Source organism: Siphateles boraxobius, unplaced genomic scaffold, assembly GCF_051911475.1.
Source record: "Siphateles boraxobius isolate OS27281-9 unplaced genomic scaffold, OSU_SipBor_1 14, whole genome shotgun sequence".
Lineage (NCBI taxonomy): Eukaryota > Metazoa > Chordata > Actinopteri > Cypriniformes > Leuciscidae > Siphateles > Siphateles boraxobius.
The window spans coordinates 319,297-333,104 of NW_027508744.1; the positions used below are offsets into that span (position 1 = coordinate 319,297).

Below are 13,808 nucleotides of genomic sequence, written 5' to 3' on the forward strand. Positions count from 1 at the left end.
CCTCAACTTACAAACCCTTTTTAAGGAAAGCCAGTATTAGTGTAACTGCCAGTAGCAGGTCCTGGCAAGGAGTTTCAGGTTTGATCTGTAATGTCACATGACCCATCCAGTGGTGATGATGTACCAGTGCTGTGGGTAAACTGGTGTGTGTTCTGCAGGATGAGGTTTCTGGTGAAGAGATGGCAGAGAGCTGGAGGAACCGTGAGCTGTGCGATCGTGAGCAGAAACGGCCTCAGCCAGATCTCAGGTAACTGTCCTGTGATGCATTTTGTGTGTGTGTGTGTGTGTGTGTGTGTGTGTGTGTGTGTGTGTGTGTGTGTGTGTGTGTGTGTGTGTGTGTGTGTGTGTGTGTGTGTGTGTGTGTGTGTGTGTGTGTGTGTGTGTGTGTGTGTGTGTGTGAGCGATCGCTGAAGAGCCTCATTAATGTATATTTACAACATGTTTTTGAATCGCTGATCATTGTAGCCAATCAGAGACATATTTGATGAGCTCGTGAGCACAACGGACAATCAGAGGTGTTTATGATTCAACAGCGTGCAAAGACTTACATTTTTCAAAATTCAGTTTCGACTTGGTACCGAAGTCTGTACTTTTGACAACACTAGTGTGTATATATTATATTTTGTGCTGAACCGCTCTGCGCTCACTGACGTGTGGTGTGTCTGAAGGTGCTGATGTGAGGAACGAGTCTTCATTCCTGCACCCCGGGGGTGTTGAGGTGTTCAGAGAGCGACGGGGGACCAGCCGGGGCCGTACGGGACGAGACTCGCCTCGATCCACGGCATCAGTCCAGCACAGGTACAATGTTGTTGTACAAAAGCTACACACTCCGTCAATTAGGGTTAGAAGAACTGTTGCCAAACATACAACATGCTAGAAACATAATCACTGCAATAATAATCCAATCATAGAATCTTAAAGTCCCCCTGTAGTCAATAACTTTATCCCTTAAAACTCATATTTGATCATCAAAATGACACATGTAAGCAGTTTTTCCTTGACAAAAAATGATTCATGCCTTCAAATATCTTGAATGTAACTCGACACCCTTGCCTCATTTAGTATGCGCGGTTCTATGAATATGCAAATGAGCCCCGTCTCCACTCACTCACTCACTCAGAGATCCAATCGTTGACGATCACACGTTGATCTGATTGGTTACAAGGTAGTTTGTGACGTCAGAAACACCAGCGATTTCAAACCATGTTTTTGAGACTGTCTTTAGTTCACTGCAGTTTTAAGGAGAAAATACTCAGCAATGCTGTCGACTTATGAATTTACACATGGTTGGTGTTAAAGCATATTAAAAACACCACATAGACATATAAACAACATTAAACGCTGGATTTTCACCACAACATTTGCCTATTTAAATCCGAACAGAGACTGTTTTTATTTGTCTGGGCAGTGTTGAATGATTCTGATGTGTTGTCTCTCTCCAGGTATCACAGTATGGCCGGTGACCCCGTTGGGTTACCGTGTTCTCACCTGCAGAACTACGACCCGGACCGCGCTCTCACCGACTACATCTCACGCCTGGAGGCCCTGCAGAGACGCCTGGGAAGTGTGCAGTCAGGTAAACACTAACAGGAGGACAGTCTCGCTCATATCGCACGCAGACGATGAGACTAGGGTCGGCTATCGCTTGAATTCTAACGATTTCGATTTTTAACGATTGCTAATTGCGATTCCAATAAAGTTAAAAATAAACGTAGATATCATTCACATTTAGTCTTTTGGCAAAACATTTAATTGTAGCCGAAAATCATGAACAGAAATCAACAGGATAAACACATGTATGTGGTTTAAAAACACCATAGGAAAACAACTAGCCTAACTTATATAAATGTCAAGCGTTATTAAAGACAAGTAAACACTCAGGATTTAAAAAAGAACAAATAAGAAATTAGCAATCGCAACAAAGACAAAAAACTGAACAAAGATACGATTGAAACAAACAGTGTTTTCAGATTTTCATGTATTACAGAAACGGATCAACTGTAAAAAAACACTGCACTTTATTAATGAAATATACATTACAAATGTTGTAACAAAAGTTATTCAGTCAAGAACGAGTGAATTTTCTCTTTTGATTAGTGTTAATATAGAGACGACAGCAGGAATATTAGCTTCTGTCACTTTAAGAGCTGCACTGACCCAGTATACTGATACATGTGAGTCGTAAAGTCATATTGAAATGCTCACAGAGGAATCGATAAGAAGAATCGAAATTTTAATTTTATATCACATATCCGATTCCTGACCTCGAGTATTCGATTCCCAACCCTAAATAACCATATAATATCGCTAGATGTGATTTTATTGATGTGAATTGATTGACCTGCAATGAATCAGTGCCATTTCATGCTGACGTGTAACTCTTCATTGGTTTGTTTCCTGCAGGTTCCTCTTCATACGCTCAATTGCACTTTGGAGTCAGAAGATAAAGATCTTCATCTACATGTACACCGGCTTGAAGAAACTCGGATGCCTTCTCTCGAGCTGAGCTGCTGTGCTTTTGTTTTCTTACTATAAATGTCTGTGGGACCAAAAAGACGTTGTTGTTGTTTTTCTGTGTGTGTATCATCTTATAATCAAGCTTTTTGTTGGCGGCACTTGAAACGGCTTCAACATCTGTACATTAGTTCTACCTTATTTGTTGTTAATGGAAAACAATCATGTTGTTACTGTATATTTGTGGAATGCTAATTTAAGTTGATTAATTTAAGAAGTGTTGTATGGTGAACAGGACGGCTGCTATCGGACTCTTGATGACCTCATGAACAGAGCGAGTCGCGTCGTGAGGCTTTACTAGCTAGTGATGTAATCAGAAACTCTACACTGTGTTTTATTCACTCGCTCCCTTGAAAAGACCCGAGGACATTTGTAGAAGACATATTTTTGTAAAGGTAGGAGCTTTGGATTTTATGGGTATTTTGTCAAAACTGAAATAAAGATTAATATAATATTTGAAAACTGCCTTTGTCTCCGTTCTCTTTTATTCTGTATCCTGATTCATTTGATACGAGTATGACACATTTGAAATTAAGAAATGGGCTTTTAGTCCAAAGTCATGTGTAAGTGTGCAGTAAAACGGCTGTGAACTTGTTTTTATTTATGCCATTTGTTTAGTTCATTTTCATTGGCAATCTCATTTAATTACTTCATTAGGTTTCCCCAGTCAACTAAATATATATTACATTGCATGATGAGTCGTTGTCATTTATTCAGAGTAACTGTTAATCCGTTTGAAAGCTAAAATGTTGAATTATATTTACACCATTTATGTCATTTGTGAAACACCTAAACATTTTTACAAACAAAACCGTTTCAAAGGCTTGTTTGTTTCTGCGGTGAACAAAAAGCCAAAGTGACCTTATCATTACGTCCAGCCTGTGGGTAAAATGAGCCACCCCCTGTAACTAGGCAATCATAATCAAAAGTAATCATGTGACCAGAAATTAAGGAAATATAGTTCACATTGCCCAATCCATCTTGGACTGGAGAGAGTTGTAAGCAAATCAGATTTCTGCCAACGCGTAAGTGAATTCATCATGTTACTAAAGTTATCAGTTGTGTATCTTAATTCAAATATATCAGTACATCGTACAAGACAATCTTACGCTTTTACATTCACATATTGCATTCATTCTGTTGCTCACACACAAAGAGAAGGACAAAACACACTTAAAAGGATGAATTTTGCCTTTGTTAAATTGATGGCCTTAATAACCTCATAATTATCTTAAAGTTTTTGTTTTTGTCATATTATACATCAGTATTATAGAACTTAGAATTTGTTTTGATTTACATTGATACCCAACAACCTGAGTTATATATTTACAATTATTTAAAACAAATACACTTTTATTTTGCCGTAAAATCCGTTCCCTGACGCCAGCGCTTCATTCTTGCTCTTTGTAGTCTAAATAAAAGTATCAAAAAGCACATTTATTTTGTATCTCAATATAAAGTTAATGAGAGTTTCTCAGTATCATAATTCAGATGTAGTTGTTCCAGTCTCGCTGTGTGTTCTGTCTTCTGGTTGGTTTGTATTTCCACAGAATGAAGGTCTTACGGACTTATGAATAAACCGCTCGTTTTAAAATCTACCCGCTAAACTGACATTTATGAAATTCGCTTCAAACATTACAATGCTCATGATAAGTTTAGTCAGCTCTACAATAAGTAAATCAAGTTCACCAGTTAATTACTCTTTAACAGCTGTGCCATAGAATTACACAGAGCTACAGCAGGAAGGTCAAAGACACAAATCTAAAGATGGCGGCTTGTTAAACTGTTAATTCTGTGTTTAGAGTACCTTGCCATCCCTATAAATGGCAAACAAACTTGGATATTTGAACATGACCTCTCGAAATGTCTAGAAAGTTTTTATTTAAATTATTATTTAAAAGGTGTATAGCCTATATGTTTGTGATGATTTCCTGCACGATTTTAATTAATGTATTTGAAACTAAAATAATTCCTAATCTTAACCGTAAATGTTAATTATTTTTCACATTTGATTATTTTCCCGTCATTGGATAACATCGGTAATTTCTGAGGTGATTTGCATCTATGATAGTTGTTGATGTCCAGTCAGTGACGTTGAACGTGCGGTACCGCATTTAACCACTCGCATCAAGCGAGTTAAAGTGTGTAAAAAGCTTAATTTCTGAATCTGGAGTCTGAACTCAAGCAGAAATACTTTAAGGATAAATAGTGAATGTTTCGTGATTAACAAAGACTAATAACGCAGATAAATAGTCTTTATTTTGCTCTGAGTCTGTGCTCGTGTTTGATTGGCCGATGGAGTCTGTGCTGGTGTTTGATTGGACGATGGACTTTTGCTAGTGTTTGATTGGACGGTGGTAAACTAACGGATGAAGAAGAATCAGCATGTTTTAAGGGGTTTTTCGTCTTGTTATTTGTGAGAATCTCCGAGTTCCTCTCAGTCTCTGAGCGGGACATTACTTCTCGAGTGTGTGTTTGTAGTTTGAAGTGTTTCTCCTGATATGAGACCGTGTGACCGTCATTGAGGTGTGTGTCGCGCTGAGTCACTCCTTCAGCTCGAACACATTATCAGTATCGCTTCTCGGCCTTTTGGCTAAGATCAAGTGTAGTATCTGTTCTTATCAGTTTAATATCTGATACGTCCCCTACCCGGGGACCATATATTAAATTGATTTTTGGATCAGGGAGATGGAATAGGGGCTTGCTCCGTCCACTCCACGCATCGACCTGGTATTGCAGTACCTCCAGGAACGGTGCACCCCCTCACGGGGAAACATACGAGTAAATGAAAGAAATATTAAACTTTTTGTTACTGTACGACATGAACACTTGATATACTATATAGACCGTGCGGTACTTAATGTGTAAAAGCTGCGCGATCATGTGAACATCTAAATGTTCGGGGGAGAGCCAGCTCTGATGTTTATATGTGCCGTTCGAAAGTTTCGTCATTAGCGTGGGTTGATGACGTTTTGAAGTGGCGTGTGTGGAATCATGGTAGTTGTAGTCTGTCAATTTTTCTTTTCATTTTTAATGTCTGAATAAATGTAATGTTTTAAAACCATAGATTGTGTTTAACTCATTGTTATAATGTTCTTTTCTTTAAATAAAAACATGTTCTGGGAAGCAAAAAATGTTATCTGGGGTAGCATTAATCTACAATTTTTTATTAATACATGTTTGTCTCATAGCTGTGTGGATTATTACATATATTATATTGAATAAACTATAGTAGATTTCTATTTTAATTGATACATGGTACTCCCAGTTCCATCTTCGTTTTAAATGTAATTTATGTATTTAAAAAAAAAACATTTCTCTTCATGGATGCAGCTCTGAACACAAGCAGAATTAAAACCTCAACGGAAAAGTTTTTTTTTTTTTGTCTATTAAAAAATCCAATTCATATAATTACCCGTGTATTAACGTATTCGACTTCCAAATTATTATTTTTAGGTGGCATAACAAAAGCATTCTTTTTTGGGTGATAAATTAAATTTGAATAATTATGTTCAGTGAAATGCGATGCGACATCTTCAGACCGAGCATGTAAACTGCGCATGCTCATTGGCCCTGCAAACAAGCCAGGACCACGTGATGTCACGTCAGACTCGAACGCCAAGTATGTGACGCTGCGAAATCTGGTGTCCGCTCAGAAACAGCATAATTTCCCGAATAAACTCGACATTAACAGTCATGGCGCAGAATATGATGCTTTACTGGTGCTCCGGCTCTCCGCCGTGCTGGAGGGTCATGATCGCGCTGGAGGAGAAGAAACTGCAGGGATACAAACACAAACATTTGTCGTTTGACAAGAAAGAGCATCAGTGTGCAGAAGTGAAGGCGCTCAACCCCAGAGTTCAGGTGCGTCTCAGACCGACGCCTGTTGAGTGGGCTTTCTGGTGATTGCATTACGTGTTTACTACAAATGCAACTTTAATAAAGAGACAAAACAATTGACTAACTTTTGTTATAATATTGCAATTTTATTATTATTATTTTTTGCAGGTTCCAACTTTCAAGCACGGAGACCTCATCGTGAACGAGTCTTTCGCCGCGTGTCTGTATCTGGAGGTAAATCAGTGTCATAAACAGTTCCTTAACTCTTTAGGCGCCAAGGTTTTTTTGAAAAAATGCTGGATTTTGACATCAAAATTTCAAAAGCTTGTGGCTTGAAAGGGCTTAAAGATAGAGATCTACTGTAAATTAGAAAAATGTTGGGGATGACTGAAAGTTTATGTGGGGTGTAAATATACTCATCTAATTTGCATATCATGACGTCATCAGGGGCGGCCCTCTTGAATTTCATAATATTCAGGAAATAGTATATATTGAACTGATGTTTGAACTTATTTTCATGTTTTATTTATTTTTTAATCCTCATTCCAAACGATGAGAAAAGAGGAAACCCACAATAACAGGAGAAAGTACTAGATTATTACTATACTATATAGTAGTAAAACACATGTGAACAGTAGCCTACTTTTTGATCAGTTCATCAGTAATATTCAGGAAATAGTAGATATTGAATTGATGTCGGAATTTATTTACATGCTGTTAACAGGCATACTGTTTCCTCCAACACTTTGAATAGGAACATGACGTCATTTTGATCTTGAATCGAAGTATTACATGTCTGCCATCTAGTGGTAGGGAATACAAATTAGATATTACACCATATTAGGATCTACAGCCTGTTTTATTTAAGTATGACGTCTTGTCGCAATTTTGCGACTTTGGCGCTTAAAGGGTTAAGCGCTCGTAGAAATACACCTGTGAATAATTTTAACAAACACAGTACAAAAGTGTTATAATTCTTATGAATAAGAAAATAATATACTAAAAAAGAGACATGCATACTTATGACATAATTAATGATCTCAAAATTGAGATAAAAAGTAAAAATCATAACTTAATTTGTATGCCATAATTTTGACTTGTAGTCATAATTTTGGCTTTTAATGTCATAGTTATGACTTCATGCCATGATTTCTGCTTAGTATGTCAATTTCAAAATGTCATTATTATGAAAATGCAAGTCAAAGTTTTGACTTTTCATCTCATAATCTTGGACTAGTATGTCATCATTATGGATTTTTATGTCATATTTTTATTTGTTTTTTTATGTGGTGAAAATGGGCTTTCATACTAAATAATTAAGGGCCATTCACAAAAATCAAACAAAAAAATATTTCAATATTATTGCATGTATTCATAAAACTTTTGCGTTCCCCTGAGAAACTTTTGCATCCGTTCCCTCACAAAAGAACGCAAAGGTTTTGTGAGCGAACGCAAATTTTCTTGTGGAACCCGTTTTGTGAAGGACATTAAAATATAACTCCCATTTTTGCATTACTATGTCAGTTTAGGGGCTCTGTAACAAAACATGACGACAAAAAAATAGGTGAATAGATTGTTTTTTTTCTCAGTTTTATGCAAACACAGTGCATGAAAACAGTCATGAAACTCTAGATTGCGCAGGCTGAACGGTCCGTAATTCAATATACTTGCAATCACATCATTCTCTATAGGGCACAGTTGATTGGTTCCTGCTGTATCAGTAGCCAATGAGCTCGCAGCTCAACCTTCATATACTAGTCAGCATTTGCTGTAGCAGTTGCAGCGCTTTCAGAAACCCTCCTTCTTCCCCAGCTCCACCTGTGTAAATCTGCTACGGGTAATTCATGTATGCTATATATTGTCGTGTATGTGTGTATTGGCAGTAGAAAGTTCTGTACTTGATGGGAAGGTTTTTGTGCTTCGATGACTTGGCTTTTCTTCATTACCATCTTAGAATAGTTACACATGGACATTTTTTTTACATAAAACTCCAAGAAAAATATAAAAGAAATGTTTCTGGTTTCTAGAGTGCGTTCAAGTCTCAAGGAGCCCGTCTGATCCCAGAGGATCCAGCAGAACAGGCGCTCGTCTACCAGCGCATGTTTGAGACCAACAACCTGCAGCAGAAAATGTGTAAGTGATTTTAATCATGAATGTACATTTAAAGCTGCATGACGACTGATTTCTCCTAGTCGGTTAACTCCCCTAAAGCTTCACAGCCATTTCCTCTTCATGGGTTCAGCATTTCATTCAGAAACGTTCGGCAGTTTTGATTTACAGCTGTTTGATGATCACGTTATAATTTACATGTGTGTCAGTAATGCTTCTATCACTCATTTCACCTGTGTTTTGATCCTGAGATTCAGAAGTCTTTCAGATGATGTGTAATAGCGCCCCCTACAGTATAACAGTGGAAACACGGGTTGCTGGAAATCTGGCGGGGAAAGAGTTACAATCTGTGTGTTTGGCATCACTTGCATTACTTAGATATTCACGTATCTGGTCAAAAATAGTCAATCACATGCTCTCTTTGCTCACGGTTTGCATTAAGAAAAAAAAAGCGTGCTGTTATTGTTCTTGCACTCGATGATGTCCGACAGCGCCTACTAGTGGTTGAAGTGGTTAGCGGTTTTGTTTCACACTGAGCGGACACATGGTCAGCCGGTTATCTCCTGTTGAACTCTTGTGTGTGCAGATGACGTGGCCTTCTACGAGTGGTACATCCCGGAAGCTGAGCGGCACGAATCGGCCCTGAAGAGGAACAGAGAGAGTCTCGTCACCGAGCTCAAACTGTGGGACGGATACTTGGAGAAGGTTGTGTTTTAAACAGGGATGCTCCGATCAATCAGTATCGGCCGATAATCTAATTCTGTGACTCCATCGCTAGTAGGGCTGCCCTCGACTAAAGATTTTTCTAGTCGCCTAGTAGTCGTTCATTTAAGCAATTAGTCCATTAATCATGTATATTAATATGCCAAATCATAATTGTGAGCCTTTAATTGCTCACGCATAAAGCCACAGCGTAACAGCAAAAGTAATGATTATGAATGGGAGACTGTCTGAACATTTTAATAAATTATTGATAAACTTGTGTGAATCTCGACACATTAGTGCACGCACCTAAATGTATGTTTCATATGTTTCATGTTCATTTAAATATAGACATTTCAAGCTTTCGATAGATATATTTCTCACGTCTGTGAGAAGTTCTCACTGAGTTTTGGATCCTTTTTTTTACGCGCTCAAGTTCACAGAGACCGAGTGGGCAGAAAGCACATCCTGATTGTTTTCTTTATTTTACTAAAGCACATTTAGTTATTGTGAGTGCACACAAATAAAATTAGTCAATTTCCAGTGATGTTCTAGGCTACTCTTGATATAAGAGAGTATTGTAAGTGAAATGCACGTGTCGTGCAGTAAGAGCGCTAATAGCTTCCACACTTAGGTATGAGCCTAACCATCGGCTAGAGCACATTTATCTAGGTTAGCATTATAGTGACCGGCCATGTAAAGTTGCTACTACTTACATGTTTTAAATATTAAGCCATATTTAAGGACGATGGATGATATGCAAACGTTCCATCCATCCATCTTCATCCGCTTATCCGGGGTCGGGTCGTGGGGGCAGCAGCTCCAGCAGGGTACCCCAAACTTCTCTTTCCCAAGCCACATTGACCAGCTCTGACTGGGGGATCCCGAGGCGTTCCCGGGCCAGTGTGGATATACAATCTCTCCACCTAGTCCTGGGTCTTCCCCGAGGTCTCCTCCCAGCTAGACGTTCCTGGAACACCTCCATAGGGAGGCGTCAAGAGGCATCCTTACCAGATGCCCAAACCACCTCAACTGGCTCCTTTCGACGCAAAGGAGCAGCGGCTCTACTCTGAGCTCCTTGCGGATGGCTGAGCTTCTCACCCTATCTCTAAGGGAGACACCATCCACCCCGCCTGAGGAAACCCATTTCGGCCACTTGTACTCGCAATCTCGTTCTTTCTGTCGTGACCCAGCCTTCATGACCGTAGGTGAGGGTAGGAACGAAAATTGATCGGTAGATCGGGAGCTTTGCCTTACAGCTCAGCTCTCTTTTCGTCACAACGGTGCGGTAAAGCAAATGCAGTACCGCTCCGATTCTCAGGCAAATCTCCAGTCTCCCCTCACTCGTGAACAAGACCCCGAGGTACTTGAACTCTTTCACTTGGGGTAAGGACTCATTCCCTACCTGGAGTTGGAACTCCACCAGTTTCCTGCTGAGAACCATGGCTTCAGATTTAGAGGTGCTAATCCTCATCCCAGCCGCTTCACACTCTGCTGCGAACCGAACCAGTGAGAGCTGTAGGTCACGGACAGATGATACCATCAGGACCACATCATCCGCAAAAAGCAATGACGAGATCCTAAGCCCACCGAACCGCAACCCCTCCTCACCACGACTACGCCTTGAAAATTACAAACAGGATTGGTGACAAAGCGCAACCCTGGCGAAGGCCAACCCTCACCTGGAAAGAGTCCAACTTACTGCAGAGTATTCAATAGCCCTAAGATAGCCCTCACCCCATACTCCCGCAGCACCTCCCACAGTATCTCCCGGGGGACCTGGTCAGTCTGCCACTCCTTGGGCACTGTACCCGACTTCCACGCAATGTTAAAGAGACGTGTCATCCAAGACAGCCCCTCCACACCCAAAGCCCTCAGCATTTCTGTGCGGATCTCATCAATCGCTGGGGCTTTGCCACTGGAGTTGTCTGACTACCTCCATGACTTCCACCAGGGAAATTGACGAGAATCCCCCATCAACCTTCAACTCTGCCTCTATTAGAGAGGGCGTGTCAGTTGGATTTAGGAGTTCCTCAAAGTGTTCCTCTTGGATGGACAGCTTGGATGGTTCCCCGCTTCCCCCGCTCCTGAGGTGCCGACCGAAAGTCCTTCTCCATGTCTTCTCCAAATGGAGATGGAGCCTATCGGTACCTTGCAACCGCCTCCGGAGTCCTCCGAAACAACAAATCCCGGAAGGCCTCCTTCTTGACCCAACTGACCCAACTCCCCACCAGATGGTGATCAGTTGACAGCTCCGCCCCTCTCTTCACCCGAGTGTCCAAAACATGCGGCCTCAAATCAGATGAAACGATTACAAAATTGATCATCGATCTTCGGTCTAGGATACTCTAGTACCACATATACTTATGAGCATCCTTATGTTCAAACATGGTGTTCGTTATAAACAATCCATGACTAGCACTAACATCAAACACCCACTCGGGTTCAGATAAGGGGGGGCGTTCCTCCCAATCACGCCTTTCCAGGTATCTCCATCATTGCCCACATGAGTGTTGAAGTCTCCCAGTGCCCCTCACGCCCTGAACAACTCCAGAGAAGAATAGAGTCCATCCCCTATCAAGGAGTACGGTTCCAGAATCGAGACTGTGTGTGGAGGTCAGCCCCACCAGATCTAACCCGCACAAGTTCTGGCTCCTTCCCCCACAGAGAGGTGATGTTCCACGTCCCCAGAGCCAGCCTCTGCCGCCCGGGTCTGGTCCGTCGTGGCCCCCGACCCCTGTGGATCCTCCTATGGATTGTGGGTCCAAAGGATGGAGAGAGGGGTGCCATGTTGCTTTTTCGGGCTGTGCCCAGCCTGGCTCACAGGCAAACTCGCCCACCAGGCGCGAGCCCTCCCTCTGGGCCTGGCTCCAGACGGAACCACTTTGCCTTGGGAGACCCTACCAGGAGCACTAGGTTCCAGACAACACAGCCTCCAGGCTCACAGGGGCACGCATACCTCTCCACCATAGTAAGGTGATAGTTCCCGGAGAGGCAAACGTTTGGATTTGTAATTAACACAAGTACTCGCCATTAACGATCTGTCCCTCACGGATTACGCAACTTCGCCATGAGGTTTTGTTTTTTCTTCCACTAACCGACTAATACAATTTTTGTTCGACTAGCCTCTTCTAGTCGATTATTAGCGGGCAGCCCTAATCGATAGTCTCACGATCTCACAAAACGATCCCGTGAATCACATGACGAGGTCAAACTTTAGCGCAACACACACCTGTCATGTTCTGAAGAAATATCATGGAGAGGAACATTAGCTAAATGATATAATACAACAAACCTGATTCGGTGCCTCTTTCATTCGTTCTTATTGAAATTAATAGCATTATAAATGCCATAAATAGAGGATAACTATTGCCATAACTATTCACTTCATTAACATTTGGCCATTGAATTTGAACCCTTATTTGTCGTGCTAATAAACTCGGTCTCTTGTGTTGGTCAGATGGGTAAAGGCTCGTTCCTCGCCGGCAAGAACTTCACCATGGCGGACGTGGTTTGTTTCCCCGTTATTGCATTTTTCCCACGACTTCAGTGAGTGAATCCATCAATCCTCCTTAGACAGCATGATTAATCATAATGTCAGGTTAATGTTTGTTCTGTTTGACTGGTTTAATGTTTGATCTGTTTGACTGGTTTAATGTTTGATCTGTTTGATCGGTTTAATGTTTGATCTGTTTGACTGGTTTAATGTTTGATCTGTTTGACTGGTTAACAGTTGTCCTAAAGAGAAATGTCCCAGACTGATGGAGTATTATGAAATGGTGAAGGAGCGTCCCAGTATTAAAGCCAGCTGGCCTCTGGAATGGCTGGAGAAACCCGAGGGTGAGGATACACTGAAGAACCTGTGAGGAACATCCAGACGTCTTCAACACCTCTGGATCTTCACAGAATCAGATTAATATTGCATAAAGTTCAGCTTTGATGTATTCAGCAATTGCATGTGATGTTTTCTAACAGTCCTTTATGCAAGAAATGTTTCAGAAGTCTCTCTTCCTATTACATTCACACCTACAACTGTTAAATCACAACTCTTGTCTTGTTCACCTCGCTGCAGCTTTCATTTGTCTGATGTGTTCAGCATCTCTTCTGTCAGGCCGCTTCATTTGTGAACTTTATTTTGAACCGTTTCTAAAGATGAAGCTTGTTATTTTCTGTAATGGCAGATTAATACCAGACAGCAACAATGTGTGCCGGATCTGGGCCGACACTATGTTTGCTGTCTGTTGTTTGGGATTAATAAAGTTTTGTCTCGTTCAATCAAGCTGCGGAAAATATTTTCCATCATTACAAGAAATAAAAAATATGATTCAGTTTTAAATGATTAGCACAAAATATAAGTCGTTTGAAATGGGATCTTAATTGTTTACATTTTAACTGATTCATTCCCAGACAGCACCATGATGTCTGCCCAGATCCGGCCCACATCTGGCCGACACTGTTGCTGTCTGGGTTTCAATTAAATGATTTCATTTCACATTTTCGCAGTGTTTTATAAAAGCAAGCATTGGTTCATGCACGTTATTTTTCATATTTATCATGTTTATTGAAAAGGAAGTCAATCCAACCGGTATGGGACGCTTATAATCATTATAGAAAATTTTCTTCTTGAATTTATGAAAATAATC

At 40.7% G+C, this 13,808-nt stretch overlaps 2 protein-coding genes and 1 non-coding gene across 4 annotated transcripts in view; all 3 read left to right on the plus strand.

Annotated features, from left to right (window-relative positions):
- The window catches only part of akap9 (A kinase (PRKA) anchor protein 9), a 134,001-nt gene extending 131,025 nt beyond the window's left edge, over positions 1-2,976 (plus strand). For both annotated transcript variants that reach the window (XM_077230145.1, XM_077230146.1), the window contains 4 exons: positions 159-247; positions 669-798; positions 1,443-1,576; positions 2,404-2,976. In XM_077230145.1, the coding sequence (XP_077086260.1) occupies positions 159-247; positions 669-798; positions 1,443-1,576; positions 2,404-2,447 (397 nt within the window). In that variant the 3' untranslated portion in view covers positions 2,448-2,976. The remainder of the gene's footprint in view (positions 1-158; positions 248-668; positions 799-1,442; positions 1,577-2,403) is intronic.
- A 2,111-nt stretch (positions 2,977-5,087) lies between these two features.
- Positions 5,088-5,278, plus strand: LOC143738216 (U2 spliceosomal RNA). The gene has a single exon (XR_013203855.1). It is a non-coding gene; the product is annotated as a U2 spliceosomal RNA (small nuclear RNA).
- An 822-nt stretch (positions 5,279-6,100) lies between these two features.
- Positions 6,101-13,444, plus strand: LOC143738196 (glutathione S-transferase A-like). The gene is made up of 6 exons (XM_077230220.1): positions 6,101-6,378; positions 6,523-6,588; positions 8,382-8,487; positions 9,050-9,168; positions 12,626-12,714; positions 12,899-13,444. Exons 1-6 carry the CDS (start codon positions 6,211-6,213, stop codon positions 13,029-13,031), a joined length of 681 nt encoding a protein of 226 aa, XP_077086335.1. The 5' UTR covers positions 6,101-6,210; the 3' UTR covers positions 13,032-13,444.
- The last annotated feature ends 364 nt before the right edge of the window (positions 13,445-13,808 follow it).